General features: G+C 43.9%; 2 protein-coding genes across 9 annotated transcripts; one reads left to right on the plus strand and one right to left on the minus strand.

The window, feature by feature from the left end:
- Positions 1-99: 99 nt before the first annotated feature.
- Mol (dual oxidase maturation factor 1 mol) lies at positions 100-4,399 on the minus strand. Its single transcript, XM_076898819.1, has 9 exons — positions 3,994-4,399; positions 2,289-2,812; positions 1,911-2,166; positions 1,738-1,795; positions 1,506-1,640; positions 1,105-1,324; positions 791-1,002; positions 508-703; positions 100-425 (listed from the first exon to the last, which is right to left on the minus strand). Exons 3-9 carry the CDS (start codon positions 2,073-2,075, stop codon positions 245-247), a joined length of 1,167 nt encoding a protein of 388 aa, XP_076754934.1. The 5' UTR covers positions 2,076-2,166; positions 2,289-2,812; positions 3,994-4,399; the 3' UTR covers positions 100-244.
- LOC143425794 (uncharacterized) lies at positions 4,384-15,360 on the plus strand. 8 transcript variants are annotated; one of them, XM_076898798.1, is made up of 4 exons: positions 4,384-4,575; positions 8,164-8,208; positions 8,906-9,139; positions 10,500-15,360. In XM_076898798.1, exons 1-4 carry the CDS (start codon positions 4,425-4,427, stop codon positions 14,564-14,566), a joined length of 4,497 nt encoding a protein of 1,498 aa, XP_076754913.1. In that variant the 5' UTR covers positions 4,384-4,424; the 3' UTR covers positions 14,567-15,360. The 8 variants fall into 8 exon arrangements, with proteins under 8 accessions (XP_076754913.1, XP_076754914.1, XP_076754915.1 ...); XM_076898800.1 differs by having other exon boundaries at positions 4,475-4,575; positions 8,164-8,369; XM_076898803.1 differs by having other exon boundaries at positions 4,475-4,575; positions 8,164-8,330.
- The last annotated feature ends 4,261 nt before the right edge of the window (positions 15,361-19,621 follow it).

Genomic DNA, 19,621 nt, shown 5'->3' on the forward strand with positions numbered 1-19,621 from the left:
TCTCAATCGCAACCTCGGAATTCCTAAAATACCTATTACAGTTCCAGGTATTTCTTAAATTCAGTAGTTTTTGTTAGATGGATATATGGAAAGCAATACTTTTACAATTTACTGTTTATTACTTTCCTTCCTCCATAGGAGTTTTAGGGCTAAGCTTACTGTTTTAAGTAATAATAAAACTTTTGAAGTGCCGAATAATTTACTAACCGTAGGAATGTGCATATAAATAACAATTAGTGTGAAATCAACCATTGACAGTTCTACGCGAAGACGATGGGAATGGATAGGACCAGTTGTTCTTCGTCGAATCCTGATTGGACTCGTGCTGAAACTCCGCAGGTTCATGCGATGTGTATCCACGATTTATTACACCTTGTGTGTCCTCCTTAGTATCGTGTCTGCTCTGCAACTTCGACGACAGTTGACTGCAATCATCCCATAAATTCCATCATATAACAAATATAAAAATATCACGATTTCCATTCGCTATAAATATTAAAGTGAAACCTGATTATACGATCACCGAACGAATCCTCAATTTTAGGTAATCTTCGCCTGATGTTCCTCGTGTCGAAACTCTCCTCTATGATAACGTGCCTGTCATACGGTGTGTCGTAATCGACCTCTAATATGGTGGAAAACTGATGAGGAAAAATCATATCTATCGCCGTAATCACTACCCCAGCAAACAAGCATCCGATACCTAGAAGAATCCACTGTCTGAAGATCCAACTTCCTCTCCAATCAAACTGTATGGTAGTTAATTAAAACAAACGGAAAGAATACTAACCAGACAACAAAATTAACCAATAATTCCAGCCCAAGTTGAAAGCAAGAATGGAACCATCTATGTGTGCTATTAAAGGTTCACAAGGTAAAAGTGCCCAATAAATTAGATTTGTCAGTAACATACAGATCCCGGTGACTATCATGCCATAAGCGCCGTACCGTGGCACTACTATTAATAACAGGTTCATCATGACCCAAGAAGCAAAGGACGTCCTAGAAGAAACAATTAGTCAACATACAAAAAAAAATCAGAATACGTCGAGACAGTGAATGAATTAAGAGTGACTCAACGTCGAAAGTATGCACAAGACATACCAGAGCATCAGCGACGCATAATAGCCGGCTTGCCGATACTTGCTTCCCCAGGAGAAGCCCTCTTGGTGAAGGCTGAAGTATTCAGCTAGGGAGACAATAGGAAACGGTGCTCCTTGGTTGAGAGCTTGTTTGAAGGCGCTCGTCATCTCTCCTGTACTTCTCCACCAGAATCTTTCATTGTACTCGACATCTTCCATTGGATTGTCGCTGTTTGGTAGTACTTTATATGCAAATTAATCGAAATAACAAATGAGAAATGTTTACAAAAATGCAGCGATACTATATAGTTCAGTTTAAGTTTAACGCAAAGAACGCTATACGATCTACACGGCTGAATAAATTTTCCACTTCGGTTCTTTTTTAAGTTTTATCATTCATCTGAATATATTTCAATAACTCACATCTGTACGTAATGTTTATGTGCATCAAACCGATATACCCGCCGATTTCAGCGGGCGTCTTCTGCCTGGAAAATGCGCTGTACGTGCTGACTATGGTTGCGGAACTGGTGTGCCACGAGGATCCATACTGAGCGACTGCATGCGTGAAAAAATGAAGTCACACACACACACTCACACAAATAGTTCGACGGATAAAAGCCTGTTAATAGCGAGTAAAGTGGACCAAACAGACCTTGAATCGACGCTCCAACGAAAAGGCTCAAGGTCACCGTCAGGAACGTGCTAAATCGCTGCAGACCATGAAATATGAGTACTAGCATAAATAATTAATATTCAACGACCGTACCATCAAAAACGAACAACATTCTAATGCCATAGAAAAAAAAAAACTGAGGAAGTACTGACCTCCTTTCGTATTCCAGGAAATATGACTAGGAACGCAGTGAAGATGGTGCCGAATATTACAAACACGATCACCAGAGAAACGTCCCCTGTCACTGGCGTCCGATTGCTGTAACTATACAACGTCGGCCCGCCGTCAATACGGAACGCGTCGAACCATCCCTTCATCTTCTCCAAGTACAACCTTCGACGGAGTAACCCTGAGGGAACCGGTCAGTTCCGGTTCTCCTTGTAAACCACTTTGCATCAGAGACTCTCGCTGCCAACATCCATCGAGATCAGCGATTACATTATAGAAAAACCAAACAAAACACGGGTTCTATTTATGCAACATCGGTAATAAAAGCAACAGCGTTGCAGCCAAAGTTTTCACAGGCGTACCTCAGGTCGCCACGCTCGGCTACCAGCGTCCAAGGACGATTATTGCGAAATGAAAATACGCGGAGGAGAAGCGCGTCTTGCGCTGCCAACATGAAAGGTTCGAAGGCAGCGCGAACACTAAGGCCCCCAGTAGGTTAACGGGTCTTCGAAAGTGATCTCCAGGCATGGAGTAGAGGGGACAAGAATCAGTGACGAGAGGGGAGCATGAAAGAGAAAGAAGACGGACAGGTGGGGTTTTGACTCTTGGTCCGTGTGGCGGAGGTGTAGAGGGACACAAGGTGTCCCTACCGATCAGCTGTTGCCAGCCGGGAAAACGCGTGCACGGGCCCGTGTCGGGGTGCACGTCTCGAGCGTTTTATTTCGGCGAATGGAGGCGATCGATGATCCCGGATGACGACACGAGACGTGACACGTGAGTGTGGATCGCGCGGCATGCCCGACGGCACGCGGAGCGACTTCAACGCCCGCACGGACGACGACGTCGATTGGCCGGCGGGAATTTTTTCGTGCCTCCTCGCGCGCGTCTGAAATAAAATCGGGACTTAACGAGCTGCGTTGGATTTATGTCGAGCTGTAAATAAGTCTGACGTAGAAATGCCGATTTTAGGCTTAAAAGATCAATCTTACGAATCGATGCGGATCGAATGTCAGAAGAAATTGATTCGTAAAAGGTAATTTTCGAATTAGACAAGAAAAACAGTACTATAGGAAATATATTTAGATAGTCGATGATACACTGATGGAAAGGTAAAGTAAAAGTTGATAAATATAGATAAATATATAAGTGGTAAATATTATATTAATACATATTATTATGATTTGAATTAAAATGCTTCTTATAATTAAAGGGTTGAAATTATGGAATGTGAAATCTATGGAACGAGAATCCAAGCTTGAAGTTCGTCTAAGTGTATGACAAAAAATGGAGAACGTATAATGGGTAATCAAAAAGAAGTAGCCGAGGATGATAATGATACTAATGGATTGAAACTCCGATGATCTGCAACATATTAATGAACGAAAGCTATGTAAGTTCAATTACACGTTCTGCTGTAGATAAATGACATTCATATCGTTCAATTACTTTAAGTTATGATAATTATTTTCCAATTATAAAAAATGAACGGCGTAAGTGATGTTATAAATATGTATGTAACGTATAATTGAATTTCAGAAATAATTAAAGCTAAAACGCCGCGGTAGATTATTCGATCTGATTCAGGTTCGCTTAAAGGAAGCATTCCAAAACGTACGTACTCATTCTTAGACGCGGTATCACTTAACACGTTCGGTGCCAGTAAAAAAATCAAGAGTTCCAATAGAATATGAAACAAGTATAAAAAATCTCTACTAGGATATTTAATTATACAAAAATAACTACAAACTCGAATACTTGATATTTTGATCTTTTCTAAAAAACAGGTACAGGACATCTTTATATATTTAATAGAAATACTATTTTAGATTGATATCAACAATCGCACTAAATTAATGGTTAATTAGGAAATTCACTAAAATCTACCATCCAGATCAGCGCCTTAAATTCTCCACTAATTAACATACTCTGTTTCAGGCTCATTTCTGCAATCCTTACGTCGCATCCGTTGAAACAAAACCACTGAACGTTAAATACCGACCATGACACTCTAATCGAACCGCTGAGACATGACAGAATGAACGAGCTCTCCTACCTAGGCTCTCTCACCTGACTCACATCCTCTGCTCCACAATGAAAGCAACCGACGAATGCTGGTCAACGCAGTTACTGGAACGTAAAGTCCCGGATACGGGCTACTGTTTTTCATTCATGGGGCCGCGGCAGCCAGGTGTCCACTGGGTAGCCGGCGCGAGGTGAGTATCGCGTGGTACTTGCGTGCATGCATACTACGGCTGCTGTGCCAAAGGGGAGCGGTCGCGCATCAACGTGTCCGGTACCGGAAGCACCGAGCGTGTACACCGCGGACCCGTCACGACGCACGTCGATAGCGAGGTATGCGTCCAGGCTGGTCCATAGTGCCGCCAATAACTCGGCTGCTATTTCAGGAGGTCTAATTCGAGCCGGGTGACGGGTAAGCTTTTAACGGTAGCGCTGCTAGCATCATCCACCGTCGACCAGTGCCAGCACCGCCACCACCTATGGCACCACCACCACCACCGCCACCACCACCGCCGCCGTCGACGATAACCACCGGAACGAAGAGTCTGGTGGCAGAAAGGCTGTTGCTTGCACAGTCTCCCGTGCGCGTAGGCTCCCAATACACCGACACTGCTCCTCTGACCCTTCAAGGTAAACTATATCTCTTTAGCCTTCTTCGTTTGCTACTTAATTCGAACGCTTCTCCATATCCACGACTACTTGTACGCAGTGGTACTACTTGTTTTATCGTTATTGCTTGGCCGAGAATCGAACAGGGTAACTGTATCTCGCGCGAGAATTCTCTATTTCGCAAAGAATTCGCTTGCTGTCGAAAATAACGTAGAAGAGCTTCGACGGAGAAGAAGACCTGCCAACAGAGGCACGTCATTAGTCATTGCATTGTTATCGGGTCCCTTTGTGTGTGCACGACGATTGACACGGACTTTGGACACGTCCGTCCTCCCGGTGACTCCCTCCGATTCATCGTTCGCGCGTACGTGGCCAAAATCGGCCAGGTTTCGAGCAACAAAGTGACTTCTTGGCAGTCGTCCACCGATGGACGACCGTGTCGCCCATCGCCTCGAATTTGATCGCCTGGTACCGGCGGTGGTAGAAGCGGAAGGTCGTAAGGGACAGGCGTATTTCGGTGGGAACGCTCGTTAAAAGCACGTCGCGGAGAAGGTGCTTTCTCGAGGGGATACAGAAAGCCGTCTGCCGCACGGTGAAACTCCTCCGGACTATGTATTTATAAAGCGCGGCCTCGTGCCGGCCCGCGCTTGCCTATCATGGTCGTCCCGCGTGCAAAGCAAACTGACCTCGATCCCGCGACGCGGACGTCCCTCCTCGCGTTCGAACAGTAAATGATGTTCGTTTGCAATGTTAAAAGGTTGTTGCTGAGTAACCTCTTCGCGGAGTCGTTGACACGGGCTTCTTCTTAGCTTCCGATGTCAGGAATGTGTGCACGCTGTACGCGTCTACGTGTTGGAATGTCGAAGGCTCGATGCAACAAGTAGGAGCGCGTTAATTTTTCACGATTGGAAAATTAACCGCTTTCTACGGATGAGAAATACGGCGGCTGCAAGAAATATTGACACACCCGCTGTATTTAGTTTACCATTCGTACGTATCGGTTAATTCTATCCAAGTACGTTGTATTTCCTGTCTCTCTGGAGTTCAGAATAGCTCGTATGTGACTACAAAAATGTAGTATTGCGCGAATAAAATGTAAAAGTCGATTGAACAGCGCCACATTGAAAATTTGAATAGATGCCAATAGTTTTTGCAGTCACTATGCAGTCTGTGAAACATATTCTGTAGGATGAGGAGTATTTAGGAAACAGAGTGTAGGTTTTAAGGCTTGTTAATGTTTCACTGGTTGTAAAGGTATCCCTGTGTAGGCTAGAATTGTCGTAAGTGCACATGAGATCGCACATGGAATCTCTGTTATTTGCTGAATTAGCTTTTCGTTATTACGCAATGCGAGGAGTATCTTTTAATATTTACATTAGGGTAGTTGGAGTTTCTAAAGCACGTCCAAAAATGGATCGTTTTGCATGACACTATTTCCTTCATTCTTATTCAAGAACTACTTTGCATCACTTTTCGTTGTTGTAATCTATATTTGCAAATTGCACGTATAGCGTGGTTTTCGTCAGAAATCCACTGGATTTAACGCTTACTGGCGCAGTGGACTTCTTACGAAAATCAAAGTATAATTACCAATACTTTCATAATATCTATAAATACATCTACACTTGTTTAAGACAAATAGTCGATTTAAACGCGTTCTTCAAATGCTCTCTATGACCGCGTTTCTCAGCTTCTGTTTGCCCCTTTACTGCTGTTCTGAAACATTAACATTAACATTTTTTTTTTTGTTACTTTCGAACGATTGGAGAATTACGCAAGAGGCATTTTCGGAAAGCATAGGAATTTGCGGCTTTCACGTGAATCTCGGGCGAAAAAAATGAATGAGGAGCTGGATTACGCAACGCTTGTGAAAACATTTATGTACACGAGGCAACAACTGGGATGTTTGGAAATCCAAAAGATTCGCTGTCGACAGTGGTGCGACGTCGAGTGAAAACTGAAACATTTTTATTTAGATCAGTTTTCACTCGAGAACGTTCTGATACACGTGTACGCATCGCTAATTGCTTTCTCGTGTCTCTATTTCCATTTTCACCTCGACTATTATTAAAAGATTTGTTTCTATTTTTAAGTTCCTTTGTTTTCGAATAATTGTCATCTTGCAATCTTCAGAAATTGCGAGGTTCAAAAAGATTTTGTTTGTTGATTCATGCATATTTTCCGTGAAAGTCGCAGTTAGATTAATAACATCAGGCAGTCTCATACGTTTGAGCAGAAATAATCAATTCTTAAATAAAATGTTTAGAAATCTCGCGCTTTCTGCGTATTTTCTGTTGTATGTTTGGATATTAGAAAAGTCTGACTTTTATTTAGAGCAAGCATTAAGTCATTCGACTGTTCTCCGTCAACCTTCATACGTTCCATTTATTTATTGCCATAATTCTTGTTCTGCTTGTAACTCGCACAAAATGTATTCCAATACTCTATTATAATCTCAGAAATGATGCTTAGAATATCAATTACGCACATTTCATACGAACACGTGCACGCTAAGGGACCAACGTTACACAAACGAAACATCCTCCAATCTTATATTGCTAAATGAAATGAACTAAAAACAATTTGCGATTGAAATTCCACTAACTCAGCGTCAGCCTTTTAATGGACTACGAAACGTTATATCTACATTAGCGACCTGAAAAGGGAATCGAACAATCGTTTGGAACTTAGGCCGAGTTTCACTCCGATTACTATCTAAACAAGACCGCTGGTACCAAAGGTATTCCTCGCGAGCGCTGAGAAACAATTGAAACCGTCGAATAACGCGATTCACGGTTCCTGGTATCGTTATACTGTATCGAGAGCACATAGAATAGCCGCAGGAGCTTCCTAATTTCCGTATGCGCGAAAACAGGTCAAAGTTATTTTCGCGCGAGGCCTGCCGTGTCCGAAACAGCCCGCCAACGCTTCCCTGCCATCGAGAAATGCAACCAGGCTAGACCTAGAGTCGGTCGTTTAACGTTCTGGACCCGGACGCGATCGCGCGCGACCGTTTCGCGGAAACGTCGGTGGAGGAATCCTGAATACGCGCCGGTTAATCGCGAAAGAGAAACGCGTCGTCCAGAAGTGGCTCAATGTCGCGTTTAAATCAGGACAGATGGACGACAAGTGACCGATCCTTTTCCTTAACGCTGAATGCTGAATCGAAAGGAGGAAGTGGAGAATTCGGTGAAGTTTTTCTGTTCGTAGAAACAAGCTGCAATTACTTGAATCGAGATTCAGTATTGATGGAGCGGTGAAGTATTTCCTTAAGGTGGAACGGTGGAAGGAGAATTTAGAAGAGGTTTTTTTTAGTAGAAATAGATTAACGTCGCGTTTAAATAAGGATGAACAAATGAAGAGTGACAAACGCATTCGCAACTGAACGTAGACAAAACGAGTAGCTGAGAAACGAGAAGAGATTCTTTCTCAATCGGTAAAGATCGTGGAGAAATCGTAACAGCGAAGGAAAATAAAAAAAAGGCTCGCTCTCCGTTTGTATTCGTTTATATTCGTTTATTGTTCCATGCATTTATTTTTGCACGACCGTAGAGTCCCTGAACGATATCGACGGTTCGCTGACGAACGATGTTCTGCTTTCGATTCCAGGCGGCCAGTCGAAGATCCAGAGGATCAAAATGTCGGAGGCGGAAGGTGAGGTCTACTTTACGAGCTGCCGTCACGATGTTCTTTGAATATATCTGGCCTAGGATTATTCGAGTATCGTATGATAGATAACGAACGGGCGATTGGTCGACGGGAGCTCAGAGAGAAATGTACGATAATCGTGGACGCTGAACGATGTCCGAAAGGGCGTACGAGCAATCACTGTCTTTCTATAATGAACGTAACACATTATTAACGAAAACCTTCATTCTTTTTCTCTCATCTCTGAAATCTGACCTCTTTCTCTCTATCACGTTAAAGAATTAAAGGACACTTTTGCACGTGGCTACTAAAAAAAAAAAATGATATTAAAACAAGACAAGACCAAAGGAAAACAAAAGAGAATGGAACGAACATATAAAACCGTACATCTTTCTGCGATGTAACCATTGCTGTGTTGCCTGCTACGTTATATGCGTGTGGTATAAAAAAAAAAAGAGATGTTCAGCATCTTTCACTAAACAATCGATTAATCGGTACAATTGATATACTTCTATTAAAAGCATACGGACGATTGGTACACCGAGGCAGAGTAATTAATTGGCATTTATCATTGAAACGCTTTCGTTTTGTCAAACCTTAGCTGGGTAACATCTTCTAGCGCTGGAATTAAATAAAACGCTTGATCATTTCTCCGTTCGTCCGTTTCACCTTCCTGTTTAATATCCGAATGGAATTCTTGCAGATATTCGAGCCGTAGCGGAGAACAATGATTTCCAGGATATCATCGAGGCGGAGAGCGGTAGATCCAGCTCTGTGGATTATTTAGACACCTGCGAGGATACGTCGAAGGAGACCGTGAAAGAATTCCCGGAGGACACCAAGGAGGAGCTGTTCGAGGAGGAGAAAGAGAGGGAGACGTTCGTGGAGAACGAGAGGAAATCGATCGAGACAGAAAGGAAAGAGGCCACGCGTGCAGGTTCGTGCGGTACAATAATTCGAGGATAGATGGATCACCTGTCTCGAGTCGAACGTATCTAGCCCAACGTTCCGTGGTGTTAATTACGTGAGAACTGAAACGCGAGGCGATTTTGAGGATCGTTAAGACCACATCCTCGATTTAGTCCACCATTATTGTCGACTAAACCGCAACCATACTTCGATTTAACAAACCAAACTGGTATACTATCATATATCAATTATTATGGCACGAAAACTGTTTACAGTTGGGTAAATGTTTAAACCGACTTGACGAACTTGTGACTTTAATGGAACGCTATGCAAACGCCCTCATTATTCATAATGAAATAATGCGTCCTTTCTATTAAATCGAGTCATTCGTTTCTTTAATGTTGAACTAAAACACTCTGTAAGACGTCTTTTCTGTCTGTAACAATTAATTTACAAAAGAAAGCTGTTTGTTAGTAACGCAGAAACTGATTGCGCTTAACGTATTAATTGTTACGCGACAGAGACTGTTGCGCGTAGAATCTAGACAAATACTTGTAACATATAATAACGCTACATTAACACAAATGTTAAAAAAAGACCTCCAGTGAAGTGAAGATAATTCCAATTGTTGTTTGTCAGTTAAGAAGAAATCGAGCGACCTTGCTAACGATATTGACGTAACGACGGAAAAGTTGATCCATCTGGTCCGTTACCGAACAGAAGCCTAACAGTAAGACCCATAAACAAATAACGGAAAACCTAATTTTCCGCTTGTACGAGTTCTCGAGGAAACATCTGCCGATCGAGCAGACCAGAGCGGAACGTTTAAAAAGAACGTACGAGAATGCGAAAGGTGGAGAATCGTAACGTATCTGTTCGAATTAGCCGACGAGCGACCGACGGCGATCTCTCGTCTCGCGGCGAATCGTTCACGATTCGTCAGACTCTCTCTCCTCCGGTGGGCAGCCGAGATGCGAGGCGTTGAACGAGCGACCGAAAATAAATCCCCGCGGAGAATCCCCGTGGCTTTTAAATAAAGCGAGCGCGACTGCCGGTCAAGCTCTCTCTCAAGAGAGCGGCTCCTCCTCGCGAAAACGCGTTTCAAGCGTTCCACGCTTCTCTTCTCTATTGCGTCTCGAGCCAACAACACACCAGACCATCCACTCTTCTTCACAGACTTCTTTTAACTCGACTCTGCGTAGCCAGTAGAACACAACAACAGCGTAAAGAACAGCGTTCAGTTTTTCTATAGCACGTAGAGCGAACTAAAACGAAAGGGAAACGAGTCGACGAGCGAGAAAAATAAACGCCCTTCGTCCGTACTTCCTCGTGTACCGGCTTCAAGTCGTCTTGGGTTCAACCCTCGTCTCGTGTCGTTTCTTTTTCAGCGGGTTCGAGCACGGGAACCGGTGACGACTACAACGACCACCACGAGAACAGCAACGACCAGAAAGGCGTCGCGAGACGAGAGGAGAGCGCAACTAGAATAGGGGCCACGACGCCGGCCACGACACCAGGTACCATCGATGGACGGAACGAGAACGCGCCAGTCGGTGAGTGGAATTCATTGCCGCTACTGGTAGAGCGTCTCCGCGCGGCTCTCGAGCTCTCCCTAGGGGGTCGTCGGGACGACGAGACGCCGGCGCTGCTCGAGGACTCCGGCGTCGACTCCGAGGAGGACTTCCGGATACGCAACTCCATGGAACAGGCGTTGGGCAGCTGCAAGCAACCGGAATTATTGAAGAAGGACCTCAAATTCTTGGAGGATCTGCTCTTGTCGGACATCCAGACTGCCCTGTCGCGTTTGAAGGAGACTCTGGAGAGGATCGACGTGGCCGCCTTGGCTAAACACGGTGCCGCATCCGACCCAACGAGTAAACTGCAATTGTTAAGATTAGTGTCGAGTTTATTGTCGCGGCTACAGGTGGCTGAGGAGACCGAGAAGACGCCAAGCGCCGAGAAAATACCAAGTGCTGAGAAGATACCAGTCCTGCCGTCGACATCCTTGAACAGGAAACGTAGGGGGACTAGACACACTATAGGCGTTTCTGCGGAGGAACTGGCCAAAGCTAGGCAGTGGCTGCAGGAAGAGAGGAACATTATACCATTACAGGACATCGCATCCGTCGCAAAGGAACAGAAGGAACAATGTGCGTCCAACAATGGAGTTAACGCGGTTGTAGACAAGAAACCAGAAGAGATTCGCGATAAGTGTACGAAAGACGCGATTAATCAGCGTCAGCTGCTGGAGGACAAGAATAAAGAAATCAGAGACAATTGTGCGCTCCGTGGGATCCAACAGGTGGATGTTTCTGATAGCAACGCCGTCGGAGAGTCGAGTATGAATCAACCTCAATATCGAACTAACAATTTCCACGATAAAGAGAATAATGGGAACAGTATTCAGGATAGCGAAGAAAGAGGTCGTGTAACTAAATTGGCCGCTGTTCTCAGGCAACGCGCCGAGTTGGTCTCCGGTGGAGGAAAGTACGGAGCTAGCAATAAGTTCAGTGCGAAGAAGACGAAAATTAAACGTGCCAACACTATCGATATTCCCAGTTACTTAAAGCTTCAAGCTGAAAGTCTTGGTCACGAGACCACGGGTTGTGTATCCTTAAGAAAGCCAATCAACGTAGGGGACAAAACTTTCAATTCTGTTAATGTTATCGTGCCCAGTTTACAGCCGAAGACGGAAAACGACAGGAAATTTCTGGCTTTGATCAGTAAGAACAACGAGACGCCAACTGTAGCGCCGGTAGCTCCCTTTAAAACCCTTGGACAGAGCAAAGCCATCGATATGTCGTCGTTGACCAACGAGAATTGGAACAGTAGGTTCTCCAATATCAAAACTAACTTCGACAAGCCATCCACGGCGGAAGACAGAGACAACAAATCGTCTTTAAAGGCTCGTGCTAATAAAATGTTCCCAGGCCCGCCACAAACCCAAGTTTATCCTAGCGCGGGTCCAAATTACGGTCACCAGGTGCCAAAGGTGGATACGTCCTCAGGTTTCAGACACGCGCCTTCGTCTCCTTTTCGTAAAATAGAGAAAACCTCACCAGTACCTGCTTCTAAGGTTCCTACATCGTACCACTGGCCGAAGAGTGCTCCGTTGCCGACAAACACGCTGAAAGAGAAGGCTAGAATGATGTTCGATCGGGAGAATACGCAGCCGTCCTCAAGAACGTTCAGAGCTGATCCGGAGAAGCCCAGTTTCCCTCGACCGCCTTGGATTGAGCACGAGCGGAACGAGAACAAAGCCAACGGCACGGTCACGGAGAACGGTAAACTAGACTATCGGTCGTTCTGCAAGCAGTTTGCTCCGTTCGTCGGCAAAACTTCCTCCGTGGAGTCTAAAAAGTTGGAGGAACAACATCAACGAGAACTTGCTCAACGGGATAGAGTTCCTGGAATAGTGGACGGTAAGATTTCCTTCAAAGTGGTGCCAGATAAACTTGTTCAAACCCACCAGTATCCAGCGATGGATCGTCGAGGATCCAAGGAGAAGTTCGAAGCCACGAAAAGTGGTAAAGGGCATGGATATACCGAGAATACATTCAGCGACACTGTTCTAAGAGGCAGCTCGTCCGTGGGTGTCCAAACTGGAATCAACGAGGAATATCAGGATGAAGGAAGATCATTTAAAGTTGTACCCAGGATGTCAAAGGGTCAGAACTTGACTTGTAGTAACGCTGCTGTACAGACCTCTTATGAACCAGATGTGCCAATGATATCGATAAACGACACGGTTGATAAACAATGGAGGCCTCGATATTATGAACAATCCGTCCCGGGTCAAACGTCTGAAGATAGACAGAGGTTCGTTCTTGATCATAATCAGAATTACCACACTGTGTCCAGTGAGTCTGAGTTCAATAGCTCTGCGGTACCTTCAACTGTACATGTAGGTCAAGTTGCTAGTGAACAGGCTGTTAGTGAATCCATGCCTTTCCAGGGAATACAGAGTTACCAAGAACATACTGAAAGTCCTGCGAAAAATTATCAGTCTGAAGAAGATGCAGGTAATCAAGATTATTCTTCGCCCTTTGTCTCTTCTACTTTGTCCAGTTACAAACAATCTGGTGGAGAATCAGATGCACCCGAATTAAAGATAACAGATTGGTCTCCAGAAACTACCAGTTTTCCAGATGATCAAAATATTCAGAATCAGGACATCAGTCCGGAAGTTGGTGTGGTTACAAGATACACGTGCGCCATTGCAACAGTGGCATCATCAGTAGATAGCCCTGAGCCTCGTTCTGAGGAAGTGGCATTGGATTCCAGAGGTTCCTCGTCACCATCTCCTTCGCAGTGGTCCTGGTCCAGATCTAGACCGCCGACCAATGAAACTATCACTTCAGAAGACGAAATTCGTCGGCACAATCTACTACAGCAGAGTCTAGTTCGTCGTCTACAGAATGAAATCACGACCCTAAACGATCAGCCTCATCATTATCCAACTTCTAACTTAGGACAACATCTGACTGTCGATCATAATCAGTCTAAAAGTTTAACTCATTCTCCTAATTTCATACAGAGTCATCAGCAACCGAGTTATAATCAGACGGTCGGTATAGTTCAAGCTCATCAGCAACAGAGTTACAGTCAATCTACAAATATCTCATCAGGTTATCAGCAACAGAACTATAGCAATCCTAGCGTAATTCTGAATATTCCTCGTCCGCAACAGAATTACAATCAACCCGCAAACTTCGATCAACCCTCTGGCTCGCAAGGATCAAGTCGATTTGCCAAATACCTAACGCCTGTTCCCCAGAAGAAACCGGAACCAACTCGAGCGCACTCACCAGGACCAGTGACAGTGAACAGAGTAAATGCTCTTAGAGAAGCATACGAACAGTCGCCAAATTCTCAGCCAAAACCGATTCAAAAGGAACGTTCGCCAATTCCAAACGGGATTACACCAATCGACTCCAGCGACGAGTATTTAGTATCCTGCGCTACCAAACCTTCCAGATCGATAGTACTCTCTAAATCAGAATCCTGGCATCAACTGGCACTCTCCACTAGCTATCCTCGAGCTCCTAAGGTCAACGTTCCCGCGACAACGTCCTCGTCCCCTCATAGTTCTCATCCCAAACCCCCGAAGCCAAGATCGCCGTCTTCTCAGAAATTACGGTCCAAGCAATTTGAGGCGTCCTCCATGGCGGACAGCGTGAAGAAGATGGAGGACAAGATCAGACAGTACTTCGATCACCCAGCTGAAACTGTTGAAACGAAGGAGTCTCTGAAACACAGGCGATCGCCGAGGTTCGCATCGAAAGGGATGGTCGGACTGTCTCGTAGCCGCACAATGCCCGGTTTATCCGATGGAAAATTACGCTTGTCGATACCTGAGCCTCAACAAGTGCCATTACTGAACGTGAACACCGCGGATGTTGACAAAGTGTTCGACGACCTGTTCGAGGAAGCCACGAGAACCGATAATCAGTAATTTAACCGACTGGTTGGATTTCCGTACTCTTTGTTCATTTAACGCGGCGTGTATTCGAGAAATCAGGCCGCAACGTTGAATTTTCTTCGCTGCGATCTTGTTAGCCATTGGTCCAGCCCGAGGAACTGTTACCGTGATCCAACGATTCACGGTTCGTTGGTTGTCGGTCATTGTGATTATCCTCCAATTCCGGGGGAGGTTTCTATTACCGTGTTGTAATCGAAACGTTTCATTAATGCGGACAATTAATGTTTATACTTCGATTTGGTCGCAGTACTGCGGAGTGTGTCTTAAAAATAAATTTATAAAGAACAGTGAAAAGGAGATTAAGTGGTGGACGACGTGGTAACTTTTATTTGGCCGAGATTCAACTTATCAACGGAGTTCTTGCACGCATGTTGCATACATGGAATATAGTGAAGCTTCGAATCTTCCAAGCGGAGCTCAAGTGAAGTGAGAAAAATAGTAAATCTTTGCAAGTCCGGAAAGAAAAAAAAATGCAAAAAATCTAGAACGAAATGTAAAAGAAGCTCGAAGCGATGGATCTACATGGATTTCGACAGAGAGGATCAGCCAACGTCGAAAGTCGTTCGTCGAGGAGACAAGACTGATCGCTAAACCGATTGTTGCTCGCGTGTACAGCACGTGAAAGAGGGCGAGTTCTTCCGTGGAGAAAGTTTCTCTTTTATTTCACGGCGAAGAAACACGCCCCGCGTGTACTTTTCACTCTTGTTGTTTGTTTCATTTTTTTTTTATTTTTTCTTCTCTTCTCCTCTTTTCTTTTTGTTCTTCTTTTAATAAGCCTCGAGTCTCTCTCGCGCTCTGCGCGCGAACACGTTTTGCAGACGGGACGTTCAGAGTCGCTAGAAGGTCGTGCCAAAGCCCGAATAAAGCAGTGAGTCACAGCCCTTCTTTGTTGATCCTTTTTTGCCGCGCAGTAGCGTGTAGCTTGCACCAGCCGGACTGTGCACGAAGTTTGAAGAGTAGCATATATTAGTATACATACATCTAGGCATAGTAGAATGCAGAGGGGGACGTTGTCTGAGTGTTCACGTCCAGTTTTACTTCCTTTGAGAGAGACTTCTGTTTCTTCTGTTTGCTTCCTTCCTTGGGTATTAATATCTGGCAAGAGGCGGTATCGCCAAGTTTCTATTCTATGCCAAATAATTGGAATCGTGGCAAAATTTACACTAAATACTACGAAGAACATTTAAAAGTTCCCTTTCGAGGTAGAGTAAAACGTATAGCATGTATCAAATTCGCACATGGATTCTTTGATACGTTTATCGACAACATTTCTACAGCTTATCTATTGTGAGATTTAACTGTATGAAAATTGAATTCCAGACACTTGGACAATGTCCTTCGCGACACAGGAGACAATACACACGACCCGAAGCTGTTTGAAACTAACGAATCTAATTGCAAGGCTGTCGGAAGAAAAATGAAAGAATTTACCCAGACTTACCAAAAGTTACTCAATTTGCGCTCGCAAGCGGTTACAGCTGCAGAAATTCGAAGGGGAGAGAAAAAGAACGGGAAGCCTGATAACATTTCATTTGCGCGCAATTTATATTCTGTACTCGACGCTTGGATTCTTGGCGGAAATGGAGAATGGTGTCGCGCTAATTGCCACGTTAACAGACCGCAGAATCGCGAGGGATACTACTATTGAACATGCGATTAAAATTCACTCTATTAACTGCTCACGCGGCCCGACATGCTTTCCTTTCTCACTTACTAATCCGATCGTTACGAATTTGTTTGGAAATCAAACGACATCACTAATTGCAAGCTCGTCCAGTCCTTGTCGTGAATGGACGAGTAGGCCCTAGCCATATTTCCGCTGAAAATAGACTCGACAACACGACCAAGTAGGATCTCAAGGGTGACTGTAAAGGACTAAAGAAAGATGTTCAGGAAAAAGGCTGGCAAAAGTATTGTAGTGACGGTAAAAATAAGATTTCGTTTAGTATTTTTAAAAATATATTTGTCAAACCAGCAGTAGAGTACTTGGATAACAATTCCGTGTCTTTGAAAAAGAAAAAAGAACTATAATAAAGAAGAATAAATAAAATCATAGAACCATCGATATATTAAGAATACAGTTTAGAAATGAAAATCAATTTTCTATCGGATAATTTCGGCGAATGGTTCTCCGATCGACGGAGAGGCGATTCGTTCTCTATCGACGCAAAAATAGCGCATTTATTTGAAGATTGTAAACATAGAGAAAGAGAGAGAATCAGGAGGCGCGCCAGCCAAGTTTCCAAGTCTGTATTCGCGGAATCAATGAGGGAATCGCACTTGGCGACTTGAATTCTGCACATTTTCGCGTCAGATAAATATCTTATTGTGTGTGGACAAACCGCCACTTGGGTACGAGTGCGTCTGTGTGAGCGTGTTTAAAAAATTCACGCACGAATACCCGTTGTTACGCAGGCACGTGGGTGGTGGTGAAGATTTTTTTGTTCTGTTTAAATTTCATTGCTAAACTCACACGAACACAGAGAACACACACCTTAGATTAGAGATCTTTTAGTTTAGATTTGGCTCCATGTGTTTCTTGTTATTGGAGCGACTTCGTCATCGCCTCGTTGCGACTCGTATCACGAAATTACAATAGGAGTGAAAGATGGCTTTTTGCAATCTTTGCAACGTGGTACAAGAACATATGTTATTTGTAATTCAGATCAATTGGATAGAGTGAAAAAAAAAACGGTAGCCTCTGATCGAGAAACAGCGACGAGGTTGAGAAGCGAAAGTTTTATTAAGTTCTTTAGTTTTTTTCTTTTTTCATTTTTGTTGAATTTTGCCAGATCCTTCTAATAATTCTCACATTGCGCAACGATTTTCAATTGACAAAACTTTTGATTAGATATAACATTGACGGGATGACCGAATGAGTTTCGATGAACCCTAACGTTTTGCTACGATGTTAGATTGCAGTGCGACTTTTAATTTAGATAGTCCTATTGGTTTTTCAGCCCGCAAGAAGCCGCTATCGCCGTTTGCCAAGTTTCGTGAACTCGACAGACAAAATAGCGCCGCTTCGTCACCCAGGTAAATGAAAACCGTTTACGAGCAGTTGTTTATTTATACGATAGGTATTTTCGATTTACTATCGGTGAAAGAATCGATATTATTAGACATACAGTGAAAATCTCTTTCTATTCGCTGCCAGACAGAAGTTTTACCTATTTCGACAACGCTATATAAATATACTATCGCGTTATTGCGTAGATTTCTTTACAGCTTGGCATTACTATTCGTTCCTATCATTTAGTCTAACTGCTGGGGTAATTACTAATTAAAGCCTAGACAAAAAATGCTTCAGCTACCAAGTCTAGATCAAAATAGATCTATATAAATTATGACTCATTTGATCGTCCAAGCGTAGCCGTTCATATGAATTCGCATAATTTATCACAAGTAGACTGTGGATTTTACACAGATTTTGAAAAATAAAGAAGTGCCTCATTACGAAAATGATCCGTAATACAGTTGGAACAACAGCGTTGCTTCTAGAGCCTCGCAAAGCGTAGAAAAAGTTTTAAGTCGGCCTTAAAAAGCTGAAGAATTTGTTGTCGGAATATACATTCGTATAAAATTCGCATTCTTTACGCATTTTACGTTACAAAGAGATTTTTTCACATTCGTGTACACCTTCCGTTTCTTCGAAAGCTTAACCTGACGACTTTTCCCTCTATATTTAGTCCCGTAAAGTCACCGGCGACAGAGTTTCGATTCAAGTTTACCGAGCCAGCGGTGCGGGACAACGCGGTGCAAATAAAAGAGCGACTACTGGCGTGGTGTCGTTCCAAGACCAAAGAGTACGAGGTAAATCCGCCTTGTAAATGGAGCTCCTCGCGCTCTCGCACGCGTCGCGCGTTAGTTATTTACAGAAAAGATGCGCGAGGCGAGCGAGCAAGCGCGAGGATAATTACGTATCGGGCAACTGGCACGAAATTGCGCATCCTCCGGGAATTGGTCGACCGTGCGGCATTAGACATGTTACCGCTGTTCCAGAACGTGCAGCTGGATAATTTCTCGACAAGCTGGAACAACGGGCTGGCGTTCTGCGCTCTGCTTCATCACTTCAGACCGGACGCTTTCGACTATCACTCGCTACGGCCGGAGAACCGCAGGATGAACTTTGAGTTGGCGTTTAAAAAAGCCGAGTAAGCTTAAACAATGATCTTTCCGAGAGTCTTGGTTTACTTCCTTTGTATCGCTTCTTAAAGTATCGAGATGGAAGAAAGCACAAGAGGGCCACAATTGAAGTCCGTCCAGTTTCTGAAAAATCATTTAAGAATTTAAATATTCTTTAATATATTATTTGAAATCTTTCTTGTATGCGAGCTTTGTGTTCATTAGGAACTGGTAATTATCAGTGTTGACAATTGACCCCTGAGGAAGCTGTCCGCGCTGTTGGATAAATAAAGCAGTGGTGTGCGGTAACATTTGCTGATGACTGCTGAACAAATACTAAAAATGATGCAAATGAACAATTTATTTGTTTTAATTCTAAAATAGAGTTCTTGATTCTTTGAGATTGTATAAAAATTAAATAAATCCCTTACAGTGAACTCGCCGGGATCGCGCCATTACTTGATGTCGAGGACATGGTGATGATGCGTCGACCAGATTGGAAGTGTGTCTTCACCTACGTGCAGTCCATCTATCGTCGCTTCAAAGACGAGGATTAAGGATAAATATCGACGCTTTTTGACGGCGTTCCGCAGTGCAAACCGACGTACAACCGTCTTCCCGTGACCTCATTGATCGCGGAACGGTCTGCTATCCGTTCGAGCAGATCATCAAGGGAACGGCACATTCTCTGTACACGAGACTAGAAAAACGAAACATGTCTCGAGGCAATATCCTCGAACGGGGAACAAACGAAGAAATAGAAAACAAACATGCTCGCTTTTGCGCATCTTGTATTCAGCAACGCGTTCAGTAACATTTTCACGCACGGCTCTTCTGGCACCCTTCCGATGTATAATCATTTACAGTGAAAGGCGACACAGGAGATAAAACGACTTCCTCGAA

Source organism: Xylocopa sonorina, chromosome 8 (genome assembly GCF_050948175.1).
Source record: "Xylocopa sonorina isolate GNS202 chromosome 8, iyXylSono1_principal, whole genome shotgun sequence".
Taxonomy (NCBI): domain Eukaryota; kingdom Metazoa; phylum Arthropoda; class Insecta; order Hymenoptera; family Apidae; genus Xylocopa; species Xylocopa sonorina.